The sequence below is a fragment of the Pangasianodon hypophthalmus genome, chromosome 8, assembly GCF_027358585.1.
Source record: "Pangasianodon hypophthalmus isolate fPanHyp1 chromosome 8, fPanHyp1.pri, whole genome shotgun sequence".
Lineage (NCBI taxonomy): Eukaryota > Metazoa > Chordata > Actinopteri > Siluriformes > Pangasiidae > Pangasianodon > Pangasianodon hypophthalmus.
In genome coordinates this window covers 24,342,235-24,368,224 of record NC_069717.1, presented here as the reverse complement: position 1 = coordinate 24,368,224, position 25,990 = coordinate 24,342,235, and the positions used below count along the sequence as shown (strand labels likewise).

At 38.1% G+C, this 25,990-nt stretch overlaps 1 protein-coding gene across 2 annotated transcripts in view; it reads right to left on the bottom strand.

Moving 5' to 3' along the window:
* Positions 1-25,937, bottom strand: part of inpp5l (inositol polyphosphate-5-phosphatase L) — a 30,915-nt gene extending 4,978 nt beyond the window's left edge. The window contains exons 1-15 of one of the 2 annotated variants that reach the window (XM_053235939.1): positions 25,471-25,937; positions 16,114-16,155; positions 15,856-15,956; positions 14,892-14,979; positions 9,803-9,866; positions 6,765-6,868; positions 5,823-5,875; positions 3,596-3,715; positions 3,338-3,419; positions 3,127-3,222; positions 2,608-2,685; positions 1,929-2,002; positions 1,729-1,840; positions 598-663; positions 347-412 (exon numbers count right to left, since the gene is read on the bottom strand). In XM_053235939.1, the coding sequence (XP_053091914.1) occupies positions 371-412; positions 598-663; positions 1,729-1,840; positions 1,929-2,002; positions 2,608-2,685; positions 3,127-3,222; positions 3,338-3,419; positions 3,596-3,715; positions 5,823-5,875; positions 6,765-6,868; positions 9,803-9,866; positions 14,892-14,979; positions 15,856-15,956; positions 16,114-16,155; positions 25,471-25,533 (1,185 nt within the window). In that variant the 5' untranslated portion in view covers positions 25,534-25,937 and the 3' untranslated portion in view covers positions 347-370. The remainder of the gene's footprint in view (positions 1-346; positions 413-597; positions 664-1,728; positions 1,841-1,928; positions 2,003-2,607; positions 2,686-3,126; positions 3,223-3,337; positions 3,420-3,595; positions 3,716-5,822; positions 5,876-6,764; positions 6,869-9,802; positions 9,867-14,891; positions 14,980-15,855; positions 15,957-16,113; positions 16,156-25,470) is intronic. The other variant, XM_026925320.3, reaches the window with a different exon arrangement.
* Positions 25,938-25,990: the final 53 nt, after the last annotated feature.

Here is a 25,990-nt window from a genome sequence, read left to right as displayed (position 1 = left end):
GTATTCATTTAATTTATGAATTAATGCATTAATGAATTTTGACATTTCACAAACTCAGAGTAGCGGCAGATGGTTCTGACAGACTAGTGCTGTCAAGATGATTAAAAATAACATGCTGCTGTTTGATTTATCTGTTTGAAACTGAGCATTTTACTTTCTACAACAAAAATTAAATGGGATTTCAAAAAATAAAAGATTCCAGAAAAACAGTACCTCATTTTAATTATGGGAAAAGGAAATGTAACAAATTATAGGACCGTGCAGAATTTTCCACATATAACTGTCTGAAACGCTGAACACACAACTCTCTCTTGTAAGCATACAGTGTGTGTGATAAATCACTTACCCTTTAATGGGTCCATATTCTACATCACTGGATGTTGGATTTCAGTGCAAAGAACAAGAAGACAGGCTGGAAAATAACAGAACAAAATACTCAGAATGGAGCAAGCAACAACACATAACTCTCAAATTGTAGGTTAATTTATATGTTGATGTTAAATATTCATTTCCATGTCAATGTCGAATATCAGTGATGTTGATGCTGATTAATGTTGCTTATGGTTTTCACAGTCCGTTCCTTTCCTAATGCATTACCTTGTGGTCTCCCATGCAGACCTTTGGTCCCAGGATGTTGTATACAATGTTACCGTCTCCATTTCTCTGTGAATGACAAGATAGAAAATAACTCATCTTAAACAATCAAGTACACTAAAGGCCAAACTGTTGAGTCCACGACCAAAATCTGCTGTTTAATCAGTAAATAAACAAGTAACATAGTTGTAATACAAAAATTTATAGTTTTGGGAAATTGCACTTTTCAAACATATTCACTAATATTAATTTGGTAATTAGTTGATTAGCAAGTCTGGTACGTTTGGTGAACAAACCTGGCCAAGAACCGCTCACTTCCACAAAAAGAGGCTGTTTGCCTGACATTGCAATTGATCTACCAGGCTTTTTTCATAACCTGTATTTCATTTACTTGCTACAAACTGTTTCAAATAAAATTCTTGATTACAAGCTACATTTTTCTGTATTTCATTTACTTGCTACGAACTGTTTCAAATAAAATTCTTGATTACATTGTACATTTTTCTACAAGAGAAACTGAAAGAACCACCTTTTATAGCTGCTATAACAAGTGACTAATATAACTAATTTGTTTACGGATGTTCCATAGCATTAACTATAAATGGATAAAAAGTATGATGTATTTAAGCAATATAAAATTGCAATCAGTGGCAACTTTCTATGGTAAAAGGGGAATAAAACACTTTGAGATGTGCTGTTATTGTAAAATAATCAATTTAACAGTAACTCTGCTTTTCCTATAACAGCACACCCAGTTGGTAATGTAAAAGTTTTTAGTGCATTGATTGAAACTTGCTTTGAAAAGCTCATTGCCTTGCAGTCTTTAAAGGCTTGTTTTCCTGTTAGAAACCGGTGTGCAAAAGTGTCCATGCACGAATGTGCAAACAGCCAATCAGACTGTAGCCTTCACGATTCTGAAGCTTGTGGCCAGAAAAGTGTGCAATACGTCTCATAAGGTCATTTGAACTTACAGTATCAAGAAGAGTTTATTTTTATTCATTAAAAATAAATGGAAATGTAGTTTTACTTCCTGTTCCATGACCTGCCATTAAGATTATCCCAAGCATGTGCAATTCTGTCGATAAGACGACAACTAAATAGTGGGAAGAACGTGAGCGTTACGGTGACGCTCACCCTGTAGATGACGTCCTGTGCATTGTGGGACATGAGGATGCGATCACACCAGGATGGACATCGAGTGTTCATGTACTGCGTGGGTTTAGTGTAGTCTTCACTGTAGGGATAACTGCAAAAGAACATACAACGACATTTATATAGGCATAGAATGTACACACGGTGTAAACACAACACTCTCAGAAAGTCTACACAGTTACCTGGGAGGAAACAGAATCTCCTCTTCTGTGATGATGTCCTGGAAGGCCGCTCTCTCCCTGTCGTACTCCAGGAGCTGGAGGGGGTTGAAAAGAAGATGTGTTTACATAGACAGAATAACCTTCAGGAAAATGGGAGTTCATTCATAGGAGTTTAGTCCGTTTGATTTAAACCCTGGTGCGTTTTCCACCTTGGTGTGGTTCTTTAGGCATGTGAAAATACAGCAATTCAAACTTACAACTGAGTGCTAGAGGCATGATTCAATCGCAGTGAGAAAACAATCTGACTCTGAATCAACCCGAAGTTAATCAAACATGCCGTGTATTTTGGGATGTAGCTCTGCAGAAATGCCACGTGTTCTGGATGTTTGGACCAATGAATTAAAATAAACACTGGATGTCAAACACAAAATATTTAAACTACTTACTTATATAATTAACTTAAATAATGACTGAGAGTTTTATGAGAATGTTTCATATTAATATATTATAATTTTATTTATTTATTTATCTTTTTGATTCATTTAATTTGATACCAAACCAAATAGCAAACGAACCAAAAGTATGAACTTCACTCTGATTCGGACTCAGCAAAAGGACTAATAGGTGTGAAAGTGTCCGTAACCTACATGATCAAAGGTGCTTGCATAAAGATAATGTATACAAACGAGTTTAAGCTCACCTCTCGTCCAGTGTCCTCTCTGAAGAGTTTGTGGTGCAGGTATAAAAACCGCTTAGTCTCTATTTGAAATAGCACCTGCTGTTGGGAGGAAGAGAAAGGAGAGGGAGAGAGAGAGAGAGAGAGAGAGAGCAGAAGAAAAATGTATTAAACAAGTGCAAGAAAAGACAGTGAGAAAAAAAAAGAAGGAAAAAAAAAGACAGAGGTTAACGCCAGACCCTTGAAGAACAAGACACTAAGTCCAACTGATTTGGCACATAAAATTAATCATACCTCAACCCAAGCGATCTTAATGCAGACACGCATTTTCTCCACTGGCGAAAAAGTCAATATTGTCTCCTGAGTCATAAATCTAACCAGACAGTGTTTAGTTGAACACAACAAGAGTCAATAAATCATCTCCGTACAGCACAGGTAGTGTACAGAGCAGCAGGGATGCCATATTCTCTATGGTACCAGTGCCATATAATGTGCTGTGCATCTAATAGCACCAGGGTGATTCCATGACTCACACAAACACACCTTGTGGTCGTTGCCTTTCTCCTCATAGATGATTTTCTCCACTTCGTTAGTGCTGTCCTTCATCACCATCTGTACTTCTGCAGATGTGGAGAGGTCCTGAATACACAAACGCACATTCGAAATATGTTTCAAAAACTCTTTAACACACCTTCATATCCCAATGCTGAGGCGCATACTGTATTTGTCTGTCCGGATCAGATGAGAATCATACCTGTACTAGACTTAGTGTATCGAGGCGGAAGTTAAAATCTCCAAACAGGAAGAATGGCAGTGGGCTGAAGTCATCAGATATCCTGCTTATCAAAGACATTCATCAGTTCTGTTATTTTAATGTTCGCTCTCTGAAATGAGAGGTCTAAAATAAAATATACTGGGTGATAATACTACACTTCACGAATCCTGATTGTCTAAATGAGTTTCTGTATTACAGATGTTGCAGATGTTGTAATGTTCAAAGTGATGGGCTGACCTGCTGATGACGTAGAGGAGAGCTTTCTGTCGATATGTGGAGTACACCGAGGGACTGGATTTGCAGGCCACGAGGTTTGAAGCGTCGTGAAAAAGGTGTACGTTCACCAAGTCCAGGCCCCTACACACACACACAACACACACACACACGCACACACAGAAATAAGAAAACGCAGGCTGTGTTTACAATAGGGATATAACCAAATACGAGCGCATCATACGTTCAAAACAGATACAAATACAGATACAAAAAGAAGGTAGACAATTTTTTTTTTTTTTTTTTTTAGAAAGCTTGCCAGAAAAGCTTACAGAGGTGAGCATTGATCCTCTGTATTTTTGGGATATGACAGAAAAGCAGTGCAAGTGGGCAGCTTTTACTTTCATGCGGGTATGAGTGAGTGGGACAAAGACAACATTAACATTAACGATGCATTTACAGCATTCAGTCATTCATCCCTAGTAACTGCCTGGTCAGCATTGTTTTGGTTTAAATTAGGCTACTAGTTTGTTTATATTTTAAGTACTGTACTATATATAAAATTTACAGGTACAAACAAAAATATTAATGGCACAAAAAAAAACCCGTCCCGCACACATCTCTAGCTAAGACCAAATATGAACTGGCGTGATGCAGCTGAGGTTGAGGAACTGTCCTAGCCAGAATCCACATGCCATGCTGACTGTGCTACCATTTCGTTTTATAGTGGTAATTATGGTATAGGTATATGGTATATACTGTATAGTAGTAATAACGGGTATAGTAGTAGGGTTCTTATTTAAGAAAAAATTTAAAAAGAAAATAAAGAAAAGAAAAAAAAAAACACATCTAAGTTTAGACTCTGCCCACTTCAGGTTTAACTCCAAATACAGATATAGCATATGTGGACCACTAAATAAATAGAGACAGTGGCATTGAATTACACTCCTAGTTTACAAGCATTTATAGGCAAGATTTTTGTCAATTATAATGGATCAATTCCAACTCCAGATTCTGATTGAACTCTTAGACAAAAGGTACTAAACTGTACTTTTCCTTCTTACTCCACTGGTACCCAAAAGACTACATCTTACCTATGTTCAGTGCATTTATATCTACTAAAGGTACAAAAGATGTTTAAAAAAGACAAAAATTAGTAGGCTACATAATTAGACCCTAGGGAGCACTGTTTTATTTTGTAAGATGTAAAGCTTCAAAATACACTACGTACAGTGCCTTGCGTAAGTATTCACCCCCACTGAACTCTTCCATATTTTGTAGTGTTACAACCTCAAACTGAAATGCACTTAATTGGGATTATACGTCATGAACCTGCACAAACTACGCCATAATATCGAAGTGAAGGGAAAAAATCGATATAGTATGCAAATTTCTTTTTCTTTTTTTTACAAATACAAAAACATGAAAGTAGAAACATGAAAAGTACAGCTTACTACCTCTTTTCCCAGAAAGTGTGCTCTGAGTGTGCTTACTGAACTGACAGAAAGAATAATGTGCGTTCTGCATCATTCTAGCTTGCTGGTTACCATCTATTCAACCTTGCGATTATTTTTAAATCTTTTCAAATCTGTATCATGAACTCCCTTTTTTCTCCTCACGGTATCATTTTTGCACCTGTCACACTGCTCAGTGTGTGTCATGATTCGACTGCACAGGTGTGTTTAAGCTTCCATCTATGCATGTTGTTGAACAAGCCAGTTATAACTCATTAGCTATCAAGAGGGAGTGTCTAGTTGTGTGGCTGAGTGTATGTGAGTGTGTGTGTATGAGTGTGCTTGTGTACTCAGTCTCTCTATCAGTGCTGTCACTCTTGCCAGCTGCTATAAGTCATTAGCTGCTAGGCGGGAGAATCTGTGTGTGTGTGTGTGTGTGTGTGTGTGTGTGTGTGTGTGCTGTCAGTGCAGCCAGGGTAACTCGGCTCATTTATCATTTCACCCTCATACACACTTTCTACACACCTGCTGCCACGACGGCTCTATTAATGCCCGTCTGATATTAATGCCAATCATACTCGCTGACAAGCTGCACACACACATACACATGCACACACAGCTTTTGTTGTAAGGTGAGGGGACATGCAGGCACGCACACACTTTTGACACACACACACGTACACCCAACAGACTAAAGAAAACAGAGAGCACTTAGAGGACGAGATGCAGGAGACTGTGTAGGAAAGACAGCATTCGTGTGTGTGTGTGTGTGTGTGTGTGTGTATATGTGGACATACTGGTTGTGAATCATCCACCGTGTCCTCATGTATCCTTTTCTTGACCACTTTCTCTGAAAAAAAAAAAAAAGAAAAGATATGCACATTGGTATTCAGAGCTCGAAATGAAGTACAGACTAAAGCGCTGCTCTCATATTCATGCATATTTGGAGTTTGGCAAAATCAGAGGCGTGCCGCATTTATGTGTGATACTAACCTTGAGGTTAAGGCAAATTTTCTTGCACAATATCGTCTGGATCAGCAAACTGACTAAATATGTGAGGAGGCGTGGGAAAACCTTCTGACAATGCTACTACATAATGCTGAAAACTGATTTTCCTGATCTGAAATATTTCGATTTTGCATGTTAGGTGCTAGCATTTTAAAATCTGGTTACCATCAAGAGTGAAACAGGAGAAATTTAAGTTTAAGGATTTCACTCTGACTGTGGCACAGGGCACGGCGACAGTTTCGATAGTTGGTGTCTTTTGACGAGGCATTCTTGCAGAGGAGAATGACCAGACTGGTTTGAGCTGATGAGAAGTCTATGGTACCTCAGATAACCACTCTTTACAACCGTGGTGAGCAGAAACGTAGCTCAGAGCACACAACATTGATGTGGAAAGGCTATGACGGCAAGAAGATCACATAATCTGAGGCTGCAGTAGACACAGGCTCACCGAAACTGGACAGTTGAAGATTGGATAAACATCACCTGGTCTTCTTCCAACTGTCAACTGACCATTTTAGCCAAAGAATCATCTCAGTCACAGTGATATCCAGTGGGCTTTCCCAGACCACCACACAAATTTGATGTAAACACCCTCAATATAGAGGCTAAATTTGGAATAAAATTTATTTGAATATTTGCCTGCTTCTCAGTTGTATACTATCCTATTAGTCCATTTTTTTCGTCTGTTGCTTTTATGTTAGTTGTTTCCCATGAGTACATAACAAACTCACATCTGGCCAAAAGTCCCTCTGGAACTTCTCCTTCTCCACTGTCGTGACTCCGTACAGCGAACCTGCGTACTTGTTGCGTCCCGACACCAATTTGAACTCCTTTGCTAGGAGAGAAAAAAAAAGGCAGGGTGAGTAAACGAGTGAGAGAGAAAGAGCAAGACATGCAAACGCAAAATCAATCCGCCAATGTTAACCTCACTCCCCTACGGCGTGCGCTGAGATTCATAGGACACGAATTTGATGGGGAACCGAATTCGGCAGCACACCAAGCTTTATGGCTCTTCTATTAGGCTTCTTCTTTAAGGCTATTTCATGGGACGGCGTGACGGGAATGTGCACACAGGAAAACGAGACTCAAGAGTGGCGAAAGCAAATGAGAATCTGAATATAAGAGCATTTTGTTGTGCGGTTCCAGGCTGAGTGATTGTAAGTGAATCACGGCCTAATGGAAATAAGCTGTTGGCATTTACGATGTTCGCACATTTAACACAGAAAAATCATCGAGCAGTGCTTGAATAAATTACACACAGGCTTAGAGTTGAAGATAATTCAACTTCTAAACAGGACTTTATACCTATGTATATACCTTTTTTCTAAAAACCAAAAGTAAAATGGCCTGAATATTTAGACATACTGTAAATTTAGACTTATTTCATACTAACGAAATAACTTTTTACCATCTAAAAGAACACCATGTGAGTTCTTATCCCACATTCGAGTTCTCAATGGGTTTTGGGATTAAGGTAAAGTTTTCTGTGAGGAGATGTTTATTTAGCAATTTTGGAAGGAGTCTCCAGTGTCAGTGCTTATTTTGCTATACCAGCATGCTCTGTCATGTTTTATTCCTTAAATAAAACCTAAAATTACTTCCTTTAGATAAGGTGAAAGGGCAAACACAATTTCTCGTAATCGCATAATTGACACAATACAGCTCTAATAACCACAGCAAATGAAACGATAAAACAGGAGGATTGCCGAACCCTACAATCTAAAAGCTTTTGTGTTAGGCCGTATTAGCTCAAAGATAAAGACCTGCAGGGTACAGAAAGGCTTTGTCTGAAGTGTTCTAGGTTCTGGTGAATGTTTGCACTAATGAATAGCATGAATGGAAGAAGCGTGTTTAAATTGCTTAACGCCAGGTTTGGTTTCATACACTTTATCTGCACTTTATGGTGTGATAGCGATACAAGGCAATATGTTAGGTGTCAGCATATCAGGACCTCCGTGAACTTGGCATCCCATATGATCAGAAAACAAATGGAGGTATTTTTTATTTATCTGGGTTACATTTGTACTGGTTTGTGCCATAACAATAACACTGTTTTATTTTAGAAACCGAGAAAGATTTGAGAAACTCAGCAGCACATAAACGTCCACTTTGCTCCAAATAGTCTCATTTCTCTGTGCTCTGTTTATGCTGTCAAAAGAAACATTTGTGCTATTTTTTTCTGAAATATACTGAATATATTCAATACATTGAGGCCATATCCACACAAATAGCAATCTTCAATCTACACTGACATTTTAAAATAGATAAGAAAATTACAGCCGTGAATATAAAGTACTTTATCTTCCATACAGGAATTCAGTTTTCATATTGCATATTGTAAATTTATGTTTGTAAAAGCGTGACAAAAAAGTCAAATCAACTCATCCTCCTGTTTTTTTCTTTTGGAGCAGATCATGTACCAATCACAAAATAACAGACCTCAGCATCTGCATATCTCTGGTTTCACACAACCACTCTAAAGAGCGAAAATGGTGTGTCTTTGTTTTTTTGGGGGTTTTTTTGGCCTTAGAGATGGTTTCCAAAAAGCCTTCGCTGGTCGGAAAAGCACTTTTAGTGTGGACAGAAGGTCAAAAGAGAGAATGTGTTTTAAATGCAGCCCCATTAATGACATCAAACAAAATAACGGCAGCATTATTTGGTTAGTAAAACAGAATATATTTAAAAATGGAATTTCTAAGAGAATCACTTTTAGCATTCACAAACTTCAAAACAAAGAAAGATAATTGTTTTCCCTGATTCTGCTTGCTATATTTGTTCTTTAAAAAGTAGGTGACAATTTAAAAAATCTATAAAACGACCTTTTTACAGTGTATTATAAAAATAAATACAGGGATTAGAAAGGTTACAAGGAATGAAAACAAGCTGAATTTTCTTTGAGTGTAAGTGAAAATGTGAACAAAATCACTCTAAATTGTTCCAGAATGAAGAACATTATTTTAAAAAATGCTTGACTGGTTAATAATGTTATTTTTCTGTTCCAATGTGATTTGAAAAAAGTTTACGCTTGGCTACAGGAAGATGTTGGATAACTGCTATAACACTATTTTCAAAGACAGGGCAGGAAAAGCCGTTTAATGAAGTATTTTCCCTATGGTTCTGTCGCAACAAATTACAATGCAAAGTAGCAATATGTAGCTATATTCAAAATAAATATACGTTTCTGGTTAAATGTAGTGTTTGGTTTTCCTTTAAATGGAGTAGGCTATCATATATAAAGAACATTATTAACTGTATTTTTACTTCAATCTATTTCATTTTCAACTGAAGAGAGGTCGTGGAACGCTAGAGCAGAAAACGTAAAAATATCGTTTCTGTTCAAAACAAACCAAAATGAAAATGAAATCATCTGCACTCTATCAGGTTTAAGGGTGGGCAAATCGTACATGTACCTAGCTCACTGGACAAGTACACTAACTGATACCTAATTAACTAGACTTAAAACATAATGTAATAACTTACGGAAAGCTAGTTATCTAGTTAAGTGTACAAGTACTGTAGCTATATACCAAATGAAAACTACGTTGCATAAGTCAATAAGGAATCGTTATTTCCCTCTTTTTTCTGAATCTATTCGTTCACCAGGCAGCTATGAATGAATGAAAAAAAAAACTGACTTCAGCACTGAGATTTAATATGAACTAGAGGACATTTCACTCAACTGTTTAGAACAATAATCTCATATCAGCAGGGCTGATCATGAGACAATTACACCACAGTTATGTAAAACGTCAGCTCTGTGATCTCTTACCATTGAAATCGTATTGCTGGATGTTCTCCAGAGATTTGTGGATGAAGTACATGCTCCCGAGGGCCTGAGAGAGAGGAAGATGGCTTCATTAGCGTGTAGTATGTTGTTTAATATGGATAAATACAGCTAGAAGACAATACAGGCCGTTGTAAGTTTTGCCATGGTTTTAGTTACATTCAGCCATCGATTTTCACATCTTTATAAAACATAAACTATTGACATTTAAGCCTCAGGTCAGTATGTTAGTTGCACAACTTTAAAACTGTAAAGACATGTACAACACAGATATCTCAACATAGAACACTAGTCTGTGAAAACCTAAATCATAAAAAAACACTCGTACACAAGGACACAAATACGTGCAGATGCATATAAATATGCGCACCCACTCATACACACAAACCTAGATGTGCTGGAGCCGTGAGTGGGTTTAATGTACTAGCTGGCCGCTCCTGCGCTCGCTCATCAATCGCGTCCCGCCGAGATCAATACAGACAGAAAATTAAAACAATCACACAGTGATTAAACACGCGAGCCGCAGCGCAGGCCAACGCGGGCCGAAGAAAAATCACCTGCCGTTCTGGGCCACTTCGCGCTGCAGCACCAACACCTGACAAGCCCTGAAACACCCACACACACTCAGACACACACATAGAGCTCCACCGAGGGTGACAAGACATCCCCAGGAGGAGGGAATAAATCTTGTGAGTAAAGCGATGCTTGTTTAATACGACGGTGCTTTCCAGATGACCGGCCCTGAGGCACGACTGCACTGGGAGAGCTGATCCAGAGACAGGAAGGCCGGAGAATCACAAAAATAAATGCTTTTTTAACTCGTAGGCTCAAATTCTTTCCAATTTTCAGTTTCAACTTGCTCAGTTTTCTTTTTTTTGCATGATTATGTGTTTGTGGATTTGTTTTGCTTTCCATACAGACCCACACTCTCCAACTAATTCAATGTCTTAAACATCCTATTCATCTAGAACTTAAAGAATAGTTGCTCATATAATCATAAGAATAAAAGCTGGTGTACTGGGTGTTTTAGGCAAAGCGAGTTAAACCACATTTTCTATATAAACGTTAATGTGTAACTGGAACTGAAACACATTATGTTAGTGGTTCTGTACATGATGTGGATTTATTATTCAAAAAAAAGTTTGACGTCTCATGATTCACTATTTTTTTTTTAGTGTTTCACTCTTATTACTTACTGTACAATGACGAGACCTGTCATTGATAAAGTTCCACTAAACAGTGAGATGTAGTTCTATGGTCCAAATTAAAATGGCCAATATAGAACATTACACCACAGTTGATATGGTGAAGCTTTCTGTTAGGACACATTTCTTTACTGTATATGGAAGGAGTCTCCAGTGTCAGTGCTTTGTAACAGTCAGTAAGTTTCCCAACAGGGGGAAGTGTTCAGGACAGAGAAGTTTGGGATTTCCATGTTTCTCACGTCACATGACAGACGGGGAATTTTTTTTTTTGTCTCATTAACTTCAAGAGAGAGAATACAGAAGATGCTAGTGAGGAGATGACTATATATATTGTAAACAATAACATGAACTAAAATAAAATCAAAATAAAAAATGTTCAGGACATAGAGGTGACTAAATGCTGGTCAATTATGCTGGTCTCTGCCTCTTACACTACTATTAAGGTGTTTTCCAGCTTAGACAGCATGAGTGCATGTGTTTTGGGCTTGTGGCTTCAGTGAGGGGCTGGTTTTGTTTAGAAAGATTTAATTCAGCTGAATTGTCTTATAAAACCTAGCCCTTATTTGACCTTTAAACCTTGAATCCCATGACTATATAGCAATCAGTGGTAGAGTACGTCAGTGACAGAGTTTAATGTGTATTATGCATAAAAGTTGTCAGCCCACACACACCCACCCACACACACACACAAACACACACACACACCTAGTTATCCAAATAAAATCTTATCTCACGCAAACAAGGAAGTCTTATGAGAAACCAAACTCGTCCTCTTCTTCGATTGCAGTAATTTGATTCCAGATACTTTATCGAAGGCCAGAAGACAAAGCGTTCTTCTGCAACGTACAAAATCAAACCATGAAATAATAATAATCTCAAAACATCACAGAAAATGTGGATGTCCCACCAATTAGACATGATGAAGAGAAAGAAATCTGGGTGTATTTCCAAAAACAAGGTCACACACACAGAGCCGTGTCCCCATTCCACACATCTCTGCATTCTCATTTCCCTCACGCCACCTCTATTGATTTGTTATCAGTTTTCTAGAGGTTGTAGATCATCTCTTTCCTGGGCAGCAGCGCGTGTGTGAGTGTGTGTGTGTGTGAGTGTGTGTGTGTGCGCGTGTGTGTGCGTGTGTGTGTGTGCGTGTGAGGAGGCTGCAGCAGTACAAATTGTGTTTTGATAAAAAATCACTTGTAAGTCAATAATTTTTTATTAAATGCTGCACTGACCTGATTGATGAAGATAGGTGTTGAGACTGTGCAAAAGAGCTCGTTTTTGGGGTGTTTGTTGTTTGTGTGTGTGTTATTTATTTATTTATTTTTGGTGGAGAGGGTGTTTTGTGTGGTTTGTGGGTTTTCACTTGTGTGTTTGTGTGTGCATGTGCACCTGTGTATGTGTTACTGGTGGAAAAGGTGTGTGTGTGTGTTTAGGATAAGCGTGTGGTAAAGGGGTAACAAACACAGCCACAGCTGTTCAACAACCCCCCCCCCCCCCACCCCCACCCCACACACACACACACACACACACACACACACACACCCCCCACCCCAGTTTATTTATCATGGCCAGACTGAAGATGCTGATCAATAGTTTTAATCTGGACTTAAACGTATTGACTTGGCCTGCTGCCTGGCCACTCCCGCACATTAACCCAGTCCATCAGCTCCCGGGACAAGCGCAAACCCACACACACACACACACACACGCACACACTCATGACACACAAAAGGTCTATCACTCCTCACCTGGGTGGGCTTAGGGTTAATATCCTGCCACTCTCTCTAATGTCATGTTTTGCTCCTAAAACGATTCAGCAGTCCCCCTCAACGCTTTCATGCTGACAATTCTGTATTTACCTTTCTCTCAAAACTTCAACCAAAATCCAGTACAACGCTAATTCGGTATAGGATTTCCAATATAACACTCAAATGCCCATTAACCTCATATGCCAATTACCTACTGTAACACTCCTTTGCCAGTTAACGTCATCCTGATATATAAAATTCTGTAAATACGAGGTACATGTGCACACTAGATGGCATGTCAGAGACACAACATTTCAGGTTTCCAAGTCAAACTGTTATGTTTAGTGAGTTCACACACAGCAATTTTAAACACACCGTGACAAGCTCTGTCTCTCTTTAAAACTCTCTGCCGTCATCGTGACTGCTGTCATGAGCTGCGTCTTAAATCGAATGCTGGCAGAGGCTGTTATTTAACAAAGAAAAACATGTAACTCTTGATATGGAGCAATGTTCTCTTAGGAGACGTTGTTTTAACATTTAGGGAAGGCGTGTCCAGTGTCAGTGCTTTGTAACAGTCAGTGAGTTTTCTGATATGGAAAAGTCTTCAGGACATAAAGCATAAAGCAGACAAAATGCCCCTCAATGTGGAATTCCTACTCGGGAAGTCAGGATGGTCTCCTCAAATCTGAGTTCCTCCCAGTTCAGCAAGGAACGTCAAATCAACAAAGTAGCACTTCTTACCTTTAAATGAGTTATACTGTATATTCAAGTATTTGCTTTAGATCAATGAACATACAGACATATTGGCTTGTTCAATCTATAACATTGACTATACTGTTCATTGTTTTGAGCAGGAAAATATACATACTTGTTGCTAAAGACTGACATGGAGACGTCTATTTTTTTCCTACTTTGTTGCTCGAATGTATGGAGGTCGATAATGACATCATTCCAAGCACTGACTTCCCACTTCTGAGGTAAGCCAAATACAGCATTATTACTAACATAAACTATAAGAGCCAATCATGTTCCAGTATGCAAATACAGGCCATACATCACTGGTGAACCAGAGGAAGGGGGCGGGGTGTGTTTCCATTTTACATATTCATAGAATCTGGATTTCTTCATGATTGTAAAACTGTAGATGCTTCTGTGTAACGTGGGAAACCCCTCGTTAATACAGAACACGTTTTACGGGATTCAAATCAAACTGTGTGTCTTTAAACAAAAAAGAAAGTGTTTTTATGTCTAGTTGTGTTTAGACTGGAACATGGACTCCTCTATAAACAAGTGTAAAAAATGTTTTATGTGACATTTAAACCAGAGTTCGGAAAATTTTATTTTCACATAAAAACAGACGACTAAGAAAATTCACAGGTATTTACATTTATGAGTTCGGAGGAAGCTCAGACATAGAAGTGAGAACGAATCCAAGCTGAGAAGTTAAGTTCAGAGGACCTAACACTGGCTCTGTGGCAGCTGGAGGATTCGAACTCACAACCTTTAGTCATTCGTACAGAAACATAACCACTGCATGTGTGTATTCTGTCAATCACACACACCATAGGCAGGAACCCAAAGTCACTAAAGGGCTCACAGACCTTTCACCTTTATATAGACGTGTATGTGTGTGTATGTGTGTATGTGTGTGTGTGTGTGTGTGATCCCCAGATTCTGAAGCTGAGTATGAGACTGAGCAGACTCTCTGGAAATGTTTAATCTGTCAAAGCTGGACTTATCCACTACATAAATCATTCAGTTATTCAGTCAGCTGTTTTTTCAGAACTGTTAATAAAGAAATCCAGCTCATCTGAGGAGGAAACCTGGCGCTCACTGAAACAGAGCTGAAACAAGACGCAGAGATAACGGATACACACACAGAGACTAGTATTATACAGGTGTGCTATTATTATGTAACATAACTTATATTTTGAAGCCCTATTGTGGATAAATAAACAAAACAACAACAGGTAACATACATTTTTAACCACCACACACACACACACACAAACACACACACACACATATCCCTGGACTGTAGGAGCAGTGCTCCACCTAGTGGTCTTAACCCTAACTGAACTGGTACTACAGCCAAATCTGCATCCAAACAGCCCTCACCGTGAAGTTGTCCTCTGTCTTGAAGTCGCTGTCTACGTAGACACACGCTCGGTCAAACTCTGACATCTCCGAGCTGGACTCGATGGTCCTTGAATGGAAGTAAAAATGACAGCGTAGTGGAAATAAACATCATTTATCAGCCTCGTAAAAAAAAAAAAAAAAAAGGGAAAGAAAGACAAACTGTGAGAGCCACTATGAAATATTTCTGGCTCTGAGATCTCAGGAGTTCATGACCCTGAATGGGAACTGGGAATGGGAACCCTGAATGTCTTATCAACATCATCCATGAGCCATTATACTAACCGCTGTTGAGTTCTCAAACCTAACTGCTCGGAAAGTGATTTTTTTTTAAATATTGCTTTTTATGTTATTGTTTCTATAGTGACATCTCATTCACAGGGATTTGTATCGTGAACGCTCCATATAATCTAAAAAAATGTGGTGTTATTTAAAAAAAGAAAAAAGTATACTCATTGATATGGAACAAGACATTTATTTAGCATTTTTGGAAGGAGTCTCCAGTGTCACAGTCAGTTAGTTTTCTGGCACATTATAGTCATTTTACACTTTCTGGTTCCTCAATAACATGACAAGCTGTGGGTTTTTGTTTGTTTGCTTGTTTTATTAACTTCAATAGAAAGAAAAACAACAGGATGGTGAGGGAACAACTGTTTATAGCTGGATAATGCAAATGATAACAGGAAATAACTTGGCGTGTCGTTCATTAATAAATAAAAAATTGTAATTTTTGGCAAACTGCTGTGGTGTAAGAGGAATAAAACACTTCAGGACATGCTGTTATAGAAAAAGAATCCATGTCAGGGTGATAACAGCCCACTAAAGTTGATTATTTTCCGATAATAGGACACCCGGTCATGTTTCATTCCTTACACAAAGCTTTAGTTAGTTAGCTAGGAATGCACATGCATTATAAACTACGCTGCAAATGAACATTTTAACCTACCAGAAGAAGTTTTCAGCGTGAGCCATGTTGGCCTTGTAGTCCTTCCCCCCGACCTCCTGAAAGTGCAGGGCGACGAAGCGGGGCTTGTATCTGTCCACAGTCTGCTCACACAAACACAGAGATCATTCATATTGCTTGTGTTCAGTATTCTTCAGAATCCTGCTTGACAGAGTGTGACTGAGTATGATGTGTCAGTGACAAATGAAACAGCAAACAAGACATTTGAAAATACTAGAAAGTGAGTGCTGCTGAACTCACTGTGAAGAACTCTCGCAGCCAGTCATTCTGGATTTCACCCAGCTGTGGACGAGAGGATGAGTCTGGTGTCAGTGGCGCAGTGATTCATCTCAAAGACTATCATTCAGTAATATATCCAATAACAACAGTGAAACTGAAAGGAAGGTGAAGCTTCAATTTGGTTCATGATGCAGAAAAATGATGACAGAAATAATCCTTTTTTTATAAGACCGTAAACAAAATGAATTATAACTTTAAGAGTGTATTGTTAGGTTCAGTTCCGCTTAGCCACTATCAGCCTTCTCTGTGCTTTGTGCATGTGTGTATTTATGGCTTTCTTTGTGTGACTGTACGTGTGTGTGCGTGTGTGTGTGTGTGTGTGTGGTTATTTGTGGCTTTATCTGTTTTTTTCCTATAAACTAACTCTTGTTTCTGTTCTGTTGATGGAAACTCAGTCATGCAACCATCCTATCACGGATCGTTTCTCAGCTCTGAACTCGGTCTTGATTCTGCCTCACTGTAAAAAAGCAAAGTCACTTGAAGAAAGTGTTCAATTAATTAAAGTAAATTTAAAAAAGTAATGAATATAGTGCTGGCATTGAGAGCTTGTTCTCTTTTTAATTTCGTGTGCCAAATAAATAAAATAAGTCTATAGATAGACGTAAGTTTTGTTTTTTTTAATAAAATAAAGTCATGTAGTTTTCAAAGCACATTTCACTAATAATGTGGATGCAAAGCATTTGATTAGGAACAAAATTTTCAATTACAATCTTCAATCCATTTTCAATCTTGATAAAATTAAGAAACCAAAACGTCTTGTGCAGTACATGTGATGCTGTGTTGTATTTTAATAATAATAATAATAATAATAATAATAATACATTTCTAAAAATAATCAAATCTTAATTGCATAATTATAAACATTACTGCAACCATAATTAATGAAATAATTTAATAATAATATTTAATTATAAATAATAAATAAATAAATGTTATATTAACTATAATTTAATATTAAGAGAGTCATCATAGATGCTAAATTATTATTATTATTATTATTATTATTATTACCACTATGACTGCTACTACTACCGCTATGGTTGTCATTATTGTTGCTGTTATTATTAGTATTATTATTATTATAATACAAATACACACTGGCCTTTGACTTAATTAACCAAGACCACAGATCCAGTACATCACCCTTTCAAATGTTTTCAGTATTCAGTTCATTCAAATGAATCCTGAATTCTGAGGAACCTCAAAAATCTGTGATTGAATAAAAGTAGCTTGAACAAAGAGCAGAAATAACCTGTGGCCTGTAGAAAACTGGATCAAAAGGCCATGTTGAATAATACATGAGACACAGGCAGAAAAAAAGCAAAGCTATCCAAAGTACATGAGGAGAGAACGTGTGAGAGTTAGAAACCAGAGCCTGTTCGCATACATCAGTTTTAAGCAGCGGCTCTCAGGTCATGTTCTTGGGTTACATATCTTACATATCAGTCATCGCTAGACCGGTCTTTATGACAAAAGAGTTTCTGAACAACACATAATGAGAGAAAAGCATTCCCAGGAACTGCTTATGAGTGATTCATTTTATTCACTAAGAAATGTTAAATAATTATATATATATATATATATATATACACACAGTACTGTGCAAAGGTCTTAGGCTTTTATTTTATGAATAAAAAGTTATTTTAAAAGTCTTTTATTTTATGACTTCTGCATTATTGATTCAGTACAAAAACATTTTAGATTTCCAAACATTAGAGTTTTCCTGCACAAAATTCAATGTTACAGAAAAATGTTTGTATGTCAGTAAAGAAAGCAGCAGATTACGTAAGAGACACTTTTCAGACAAAAAAACATAAGGCTGCTGGGTTTTGCTGCAAAAATAACAAGCAAGTGTGACAGTTAAAGTCTCCAGAAGAGCTGTGACTGCTTCTGCAAGATGCTCAGTAAAACCTACCAGTTAACTTCCTTATAAAACTGCACAACTACTTTTTTTTAAAGCAAAGGATCGTCACACCGAATATTGAGGCATCTTTGCTATACAACATTTCTTTGCATGTGCCTAAGACTTTTGCACAGTACGGTGTATGTATATATATATGGCACATTTTCAAAGTTGATGCAATCTGTGTATACTGTTTACAGTTGAGGTCTATGTGATTCCTTAGATATAAATTAGCTTAATTTAAAGTCATAAAATGTTTGACAGGGCCATGGAAGCTCAGGTGTTACAGTCAGCTTCAGAATTATTGGCGCCCTTGGTAAAGATTTTTTTTTAAAAGTATTTGTGGTTTATTAGATTAATCTCGTGCTAAAATAAAGAAATCTAACGTTTAATTGAAGTAAATTTATCTGAAGGAAAACCCTTATCAAAAACATATGTTTTTTAAACAAAACCATGTATCACGGATATTGACCCCTAGAAGTTCTTATATTTTACTTTTTAAGGTTCACCGGAATGTACCTTAGAAACTCTTGTCCATGGAACTGGGCATCCAGGACATCCTGAATTCCCTTAGTGACTCTTAGTGACACGAGCGAAGATTAGATTAGAGAATCCATAAATGAAATGAGACAAAAATATTATTACAAATAGCTAAAAGACGGAAAATATCCATATCCACTGTTTGGGCAAGACTTAGGAAGTTTAAAATAACCAAAAAGAGGATGCAAGTGTATTTTGCCCCCATGCGCAGTGAAAAGGATGGTAAGAGAAGGAAAATTGACTCCACGGATCAAGGTTGGGGATTTGCAGAAGCATTTTATGGTCACCAAATCTGGAAGTCTAGTTAGACACTAGCTCTATGCCAACTGTTTGGAAGGTATGCCAGAAAAAACAGCCTTTCCTTACATCTAACCACAAATGTTACACAGCTAAGTTTAGTGGATATGACTGAAACCAGTTTCTGTGACCACATGAGAGAAAAATAAGGCTTTCTCAGAGTGTTTCTCAGTCAAGAAACACTCAAGGTGGCTTTGGTGTTAAAAGAAGGATAGGTATACAGAAAAGAACCAAATCACCACTATTAAGTATGATGGCGGTGGTAAGTATGTTGTGAGGCTGGTTTGTTCTCCAAAGACCCTGGCTATTTTATTAGAATACAAGTGGTCATGGACTTCAGAAGATTTTAAATGATGGTTCAATGGTTTTATGTTAGTAAAGTTCGACCTCAACCCATCATACTAGGCGCATGGGGCTTTGCATAAATTATTTGCATGCGTGTGAGTCAGCACAGGTCTACTGCGTGGGCAGAACCTGTATACCACTCGACAATGACAACAAAACCACTTTCACTGAATTTCACCAAAGCGCCATCCTGTTTTTCAGTTGCAGTAATTACCTCAGTTCACTCACAAAGCAATTTCCTTGCTTTGTTATGGAAAATCATTAAGGATAATGGCAATTCCCTAGAAGAGATACACAAACCTAAAACTGAGCATGTCTTTTCATTTCATATCCTAGTCTGATATCATCGTCTTCAAGCTCTTTCGATTCCTTCATCTCCTCCAGGCTCCAGCACGGCAAACTGGTGTGAAATGTCGAAGTCGTTTACCAGAGCCAAGTCCAAGCAGCTCATTCATTACTTCAATGAAGTACCATACTGTACTCAACAGAAGTACCCAAGGTACTCCAGAGGGCTATCTGAGGTCATCTAGCAATGGGCAGAGAGCAGCTAATCCAGGAATACTGAAGCCAGACAAATGAGGGCTATCTTGATCAGTACAAGATCAGGAAGTCCAAGAACATTAGGAAGAAGATCAGCAACCTTGAAAGTTTGTAAATAAGCTTGAAAGCTTGTAAGAAAGAAAGAGAGAAAGAAAGAAAGAAACTCCAAAGAAACTTGCAACTTCAGGTTGCAAGACCTGAATTATCTTTTAAATATTTTGGAGTTGTTTTGCAGGCAATTCAAGCAAAATAGCTTCATGCCAGATAGATTAAATAGAAGGCTATTTATATACACTGACTCAAATTCAATGTCAGTACGCTCTTGACATTAACTTCAGATATGAAACAAAACAAACTAGTCAAAGGTCTGCATACAGAAGCATTCTCCCATGTTGTTCTGTCTAAAAGCAGTTTAGAAGCAACTGTCTTCACTCATTCACTTCTTGAGAGTGGAAAATCAATGAGGCCAATGGAAACTTCATCTCCTGTCTCAGGAGAATTCTCCAAATTTATGCCGCATCATTTGCCCTCGCTGGACTTGGCTTGAGAGTTACTTTAAATGTTTTTGGATTCCGGCTGAACAGGACTTGTTCGTGAGAGAAAGAAGGCATCGACTAGTATTACAGTTTTTCTCAGTCGCTTTGGCTCAGTTCTTGAGAATTTTTTTCTCAAAACAATAAGTTCAGATCTCTGAACAATTAGTTTCTTGTTCACACCAGATTTGAATTTCTTATTCATTTAAGTAAATTGCATGTGTTTTGGCACATGTGTGCAAAAGAGTAAGTACAATTTGCAAAATAATTATTGCACATATTGCCATTCAATTATCAAAATCTGTCAGACATACATGTATATTCCATACATACCTATGATATGGAATGTTTGTGATGTCTGCTAAATTGACAAATGACCTGCCAAAGCAAAATAGGAATCACAATTTTACCAGTCAACCAATCAAGTTTAGAAGCATATATATGTGGAGCTTGCCCACAGCACAATCACTACCAGTTTTGAACATGCAGGAACAACACAACCCTAAACAGCAGCTACATGCTCGTGGAAGAGAAATAAGATGTGTAAAAATGGACATGCAAATACGAATTTTGTTTCCATGTAACGTATTGCTACAAAAATAAATGTACTGTATACACACAAATGTGCATATTCTTTTTCCGTGTGCTGCAGTATTGCCCAGTAAAATTTTACCTACTGTTGAAATCTGTATCTAAAATGCTAAGTGTGATACACAATAGCACTCAACTAGACAAAACTGACATTCTTGTATAGTATAGTAAGCAGTCAGTGTCAACAAAAGAGTAGAACAAAAATGCAATTTGTGTATAACAAACATTTACAGGGTTGACTGCCACGGTAAAAAAAAACATCTAAACATTTTGACCAGTACGGCTCACACGATGACAAAAAAACTTTTGGTGGCACTGGCCAATTTACTGACACAATAACTAGGTTCTGAAGCATTAATTATATGTTTTGTGTGAGTTACTACATTTTGCAGACATGCAATAGTGTTGTGATGACCCATAAAACAGTTGTGACAATTGCACTTACAGTTGTTGTTGCACTTACAGTTAAATGTTAAGACTGTTTCAAAAAAATGAGCCAAAGCAATTGAAAAAACTGTAATAAGCAACAACAAGTAGAAAGATGGAGAAAGATGTCCTGGAAAGTACTCAATAGTTTCAGCTGATTGGAGGAGTACTGAGTTCACAGCAGCATACAACGCAAGGTGTCATGCGTTTTCTCAGAACACCCTTTACACATTCACTGAGCAGTGGAAGCTGTAAATACAATGTTTGATGTCATTCAGAAGTATAACTGATCTACACTGAAAAACAAACAAAACGCTGCTTTTTGCCCTCACACTATCAGTTCTCCATGCGTCAACTTAGGAATTTCAACAACACTCTACAGTTTGCTACTATCAGGTCACACCTAAATATTTCATAACTTTTCTGCAGTAAGACAGATAGCACCTCAGGTTTCTCAGAGCTCCTGTCATATCTGTTAACCGTTGACATGAACCTAAGAAGCCCCACCATTTTTGGAAGTTTGTTTCCACAGCCAGTACATCAGCGCTGACCTACTACAAAAAAAGTCGAGAGGAGAGGTTGAAATGGTTCTGAGGAAAGATATTCATCTGTTTATGGTCACAATGGACCCAAACATGCACTTTCTGTGCCAAATATGGCCACTGGAAGCTGGATGTGTGGCCAAATTTCCACTGTTTCAACAAGCAGATATGATGAAGGCGACATCCTGACCAAAACTCTTAAGACAACAATTCGGATGTTTAAAGGTTTGTAATCTCAAGCTGAGAACTAACATGGTTTACCAGAAAACATTTTCAAATGAACTTTCTCAATGTACAACCATGTGCAACAGTGGACCTTAAAGGTGTAGTCATCAATTCTGGTGGATGTTGAAGTTCCTCCCCTAAAAACAAGTCCACAAAACACATGTACTACCTTGGCTAGAACACCTGGTTCCTATTGCAAGAGGTAGAGCTTTCTGAATTGACAGGCAACTTGACTGACAAGCAAATAGATTCCTGCTTTTCTGATCGGCTGGATATTGGTGGTCCACATCATTTGTTTTTTTCCCCCAGGTTTTCACCAGGCTCTGTAACTGGAGCTGGTGAAAACATTTGTGATGCACCAGGTTCTGTAAAAAAAAAAATCATGTGGACCACCAATATTCACAGGCAACATGATTGCCAAGCAAGTAGAGATGCCTCCTTTTCTGATAGGCTGAATGTTGGTGCTTCATATATATTTTTTTTCATTTACAGAACTTGCCGTGCATCACAGAAACCAGAACTTATTTTATTAACATCTGCGAGGACGTGAGGAGAAATTTACCAAATATTCCAAAAAGTGTTCTGGTTTTAAAATCCCAAACCAACCACACCTTTAAATATGTTCTGAAGGTTCATTACATTCTCTAAACACTTGTAACTAAATGTCCAAAAGATATACCATTGAGGATACCACACCAGTGGTAAGGTAGAGTTTAGTAACTTATGACAGTGTATTCAGTGGACTGTATAAGAATGTGTCAGGTAAAATAACTTAATCAGGCTTATCAAACTGCACATTGCTCTGTGTGTAAAAGCAAGCGAGCACAGCTGTGGTTCTCTTTGTCCAGAGTCCAGCACAGTCTAGTGATTTCCCCGCTGTAGCACACCTGATACAACTCATAATGATCAATTTTAGTAGGTGTGTTCAAACGGGGAAACCATCAACCTGTGCAGAGCTCCTGTGACATGAAGCGCCTCATGAAAATATTAGACCACTCATACTTATCACATAACTCACAAGCTCAGCTAAACCTTCTGCAAGGACTAGGTCATATGACAATTTATACCACGGTGCTGTTGAATTCAGAAGGTGTTGATTAATTTTCTATAATAACAGCTCTGACAGTAGTTCCAGCTGCAAGGATTATATTAATGTGCTTGTTCTAATATATTATCATTTCCATTGGTACAGTGTACATATGGTAAAGTTTTCTGTAAGAAGATATTTATTTAGTATTTTTGGAAGAAGTTTCCACTGTCAGCCCTTTGTAACCGTCAGAGGTAAAGCAGTAACTTCAATTTTTCCAAAATGGGAAAGTCTTTACTAACAACAGCTAACAAGTCAAGCTGCATTTTGTGTGTGTGTGTGTGTGTGTGTTAATAACTTTTCAACAGATTGAAAAATGAGAGACGGTTTAAGGAACAACTGTTTATAAAATGTACAACATTTTTAAATAAATATAAATGTTACCGTTGTCTATTGGTGTGGTATGAGAGGAATAAACATTTCATGGTGTGCTGTTACTGGAAAATAATCGACTTCTGGGTGGTCGCATCACACCACAGTATCTTTGATTATTTTCCTATAACAGCACACCTCCAAGTTTCCCTGCTGAAAAAAGACTACAGAAACCATTACAGACATTCTAATGGTTTCCACTACAAATACCATTACAAACCATCTGATAACCATTAAAACCATTACCATTACTGGTCCTTAATGGTATCCACTAGACATAACATGCCACCAATAGAAGAAATTACCAGTAGAGACCCACAGGGACCATTACAGTTTCCATTAAAACCAATATAATTCCCATTATAACCATTTAAACCATTACAGACTCTATGAGGGTTTCTGTTGTTTTTTTCAACAGCGGTTTTAATCCTTACTTAATACTGAGATGATGATAAAACACATCACAATGCTTTTTTTATTTGAGAGATTTTCAGTACTTTCATACTTCTGACCACCTCAGTGTAGCTGACTGGATGTTAAAATGTTTTATTGTCTCCTTTCCTGAGGTAAATGTATGTATTGTTTTGGTAAAGTCATAGCTCCATTTTTTTTTAAATGTGGGACTACTGTATTGCTGGCACTGTGAGAAAACTTAGCTATTGTGATACATGTAGTATATTGAATAGGTTTTCAAATATCGTGATACAGTATTTTGGCACAGAAACCTTTAAAAATAATATTCATTGTTTGTAGGCTATTTGACTCCTCACTTAGCTCTAAGGCTAACAACCACTTTGTTTGTGGAAATTTTCGCGCCACTGCCTTTTAAACGTGACGCAACAAGATGACGACTTCCTGATTTATTTGAATGCACAGGTTACACCCCAAACCTCATACTACTGAAATTAACCAGGTTGTTCAAATTTCTAAACTATTATGGGTTGTGTACTATTTATACATGCTATTTAGTGCGGTAGTAGGCAGTCTGGTGTAGCTAGACATGTAATAGCCGGGCTGCTGTGTCGTGCTAAGTAAAACGGTTTAAATTATACAAACGTCTATTTATAGCCTAAAAAAAGGTTCTGTTCATTTTTTTAAAAACTGGGCATTAACTATTTAGTTACTTCTGCTAACACTGAAATGGAAAATTCAAGCTCTTTTAAACGTCTCAGAGCTGTCGGTCGATTTCCGGTTTCATTTAAACACAAACACAGCGGCTGTTGATAGGGTGGCTGCTGGTTTCCTGTCGCGACGCTTGCGAGGAACTCTCACAGCCAATCCGGTGACAGCGCGCTTCGAGCCGGCGACAGAGCGCTACTCTAGCCCGGGGATTCGAAAAAGCTCCGCGAGGCCTGGTCGAACAAAGCGAGTCTGAGCGGCTGCGTCCAAAATGCGCATACTACCGTACTAAGTAGTGTGTCAAAACAGTACGCCACTATAATCTCGCGTACTAGTTTGAGATACTATTTAGTAGGCTAGTATGACATTTTTGGACGTAGTATTTAAATTGCCTGGCGACGAAAAAGAAGAAAATAAAGACAAAACTGTTCAACTGCGCAAGAATTCAAAGCCGAGCTGTTAATATTGTGAACATGTCGCAACCTGAATTACAACATAAGGAGGATGTTTTTTTTTGTTTGTTTTTTTTTTTTTTTTTTGAGGGGGGACTATGTTCTGATGGTGATAGTGATAATTCCTAGTAAGAGCTAATTAACATAGATGAGTTTACTTGTGTTATATAAGGTGCAATCACGGTTGTTTTCAGCATGTCGCTTGGTTACCTCAATTACAGGTCGCCTTCAGTCACAGCAGTTGACACAACATGACAATTCAAGCTCTATCCTCTGTGTAATAGTAATAAGTTATTAACAAACATGAAACAAGACGGTGGTTGACGGGAATAGTTTGTATACTTACGTTGTCAAATAACGAGCCTACATTTGCAGTGACTAGTAAAACGTCAGTGAGCGTCTCCATCATTCTCCAGCTCCAGATAAACTAGTCCGGGACAGGAAAGTCTTCTGACTGATGGATGTTTCTTGCAGGTGCCTTTCGCAAGCAGCTGAAAACCAGTTGACAATAAAACTCGGCTGCTCTATCTTATCTTCAGCACATAGTTCATATCGACGCTCAAACCGACATGCCTCATGTTGTGAGTGGTGCTCCGGTTTCACTGAAGGCGCTCAGCATTTTTCACTTTCTTTCTTCAAGTCCACTTGACACGGAGACGGTTGCAGTTCTCCTCCTGCGTTCATGTTACTCGGACTCCAGGTTCTTACCGGCATGAACACTACACTACACTACACACTGCAGCAGTTTCTACAGCACTGCATCACATCAAGCGTCTTTCTGGCGCTGTTTATCACTCGTAAAATCTGTAAGACACGCCCACTACGGCGCTGTACGCTCTACAGTGCTTAGCCACGCCCCGAAACAG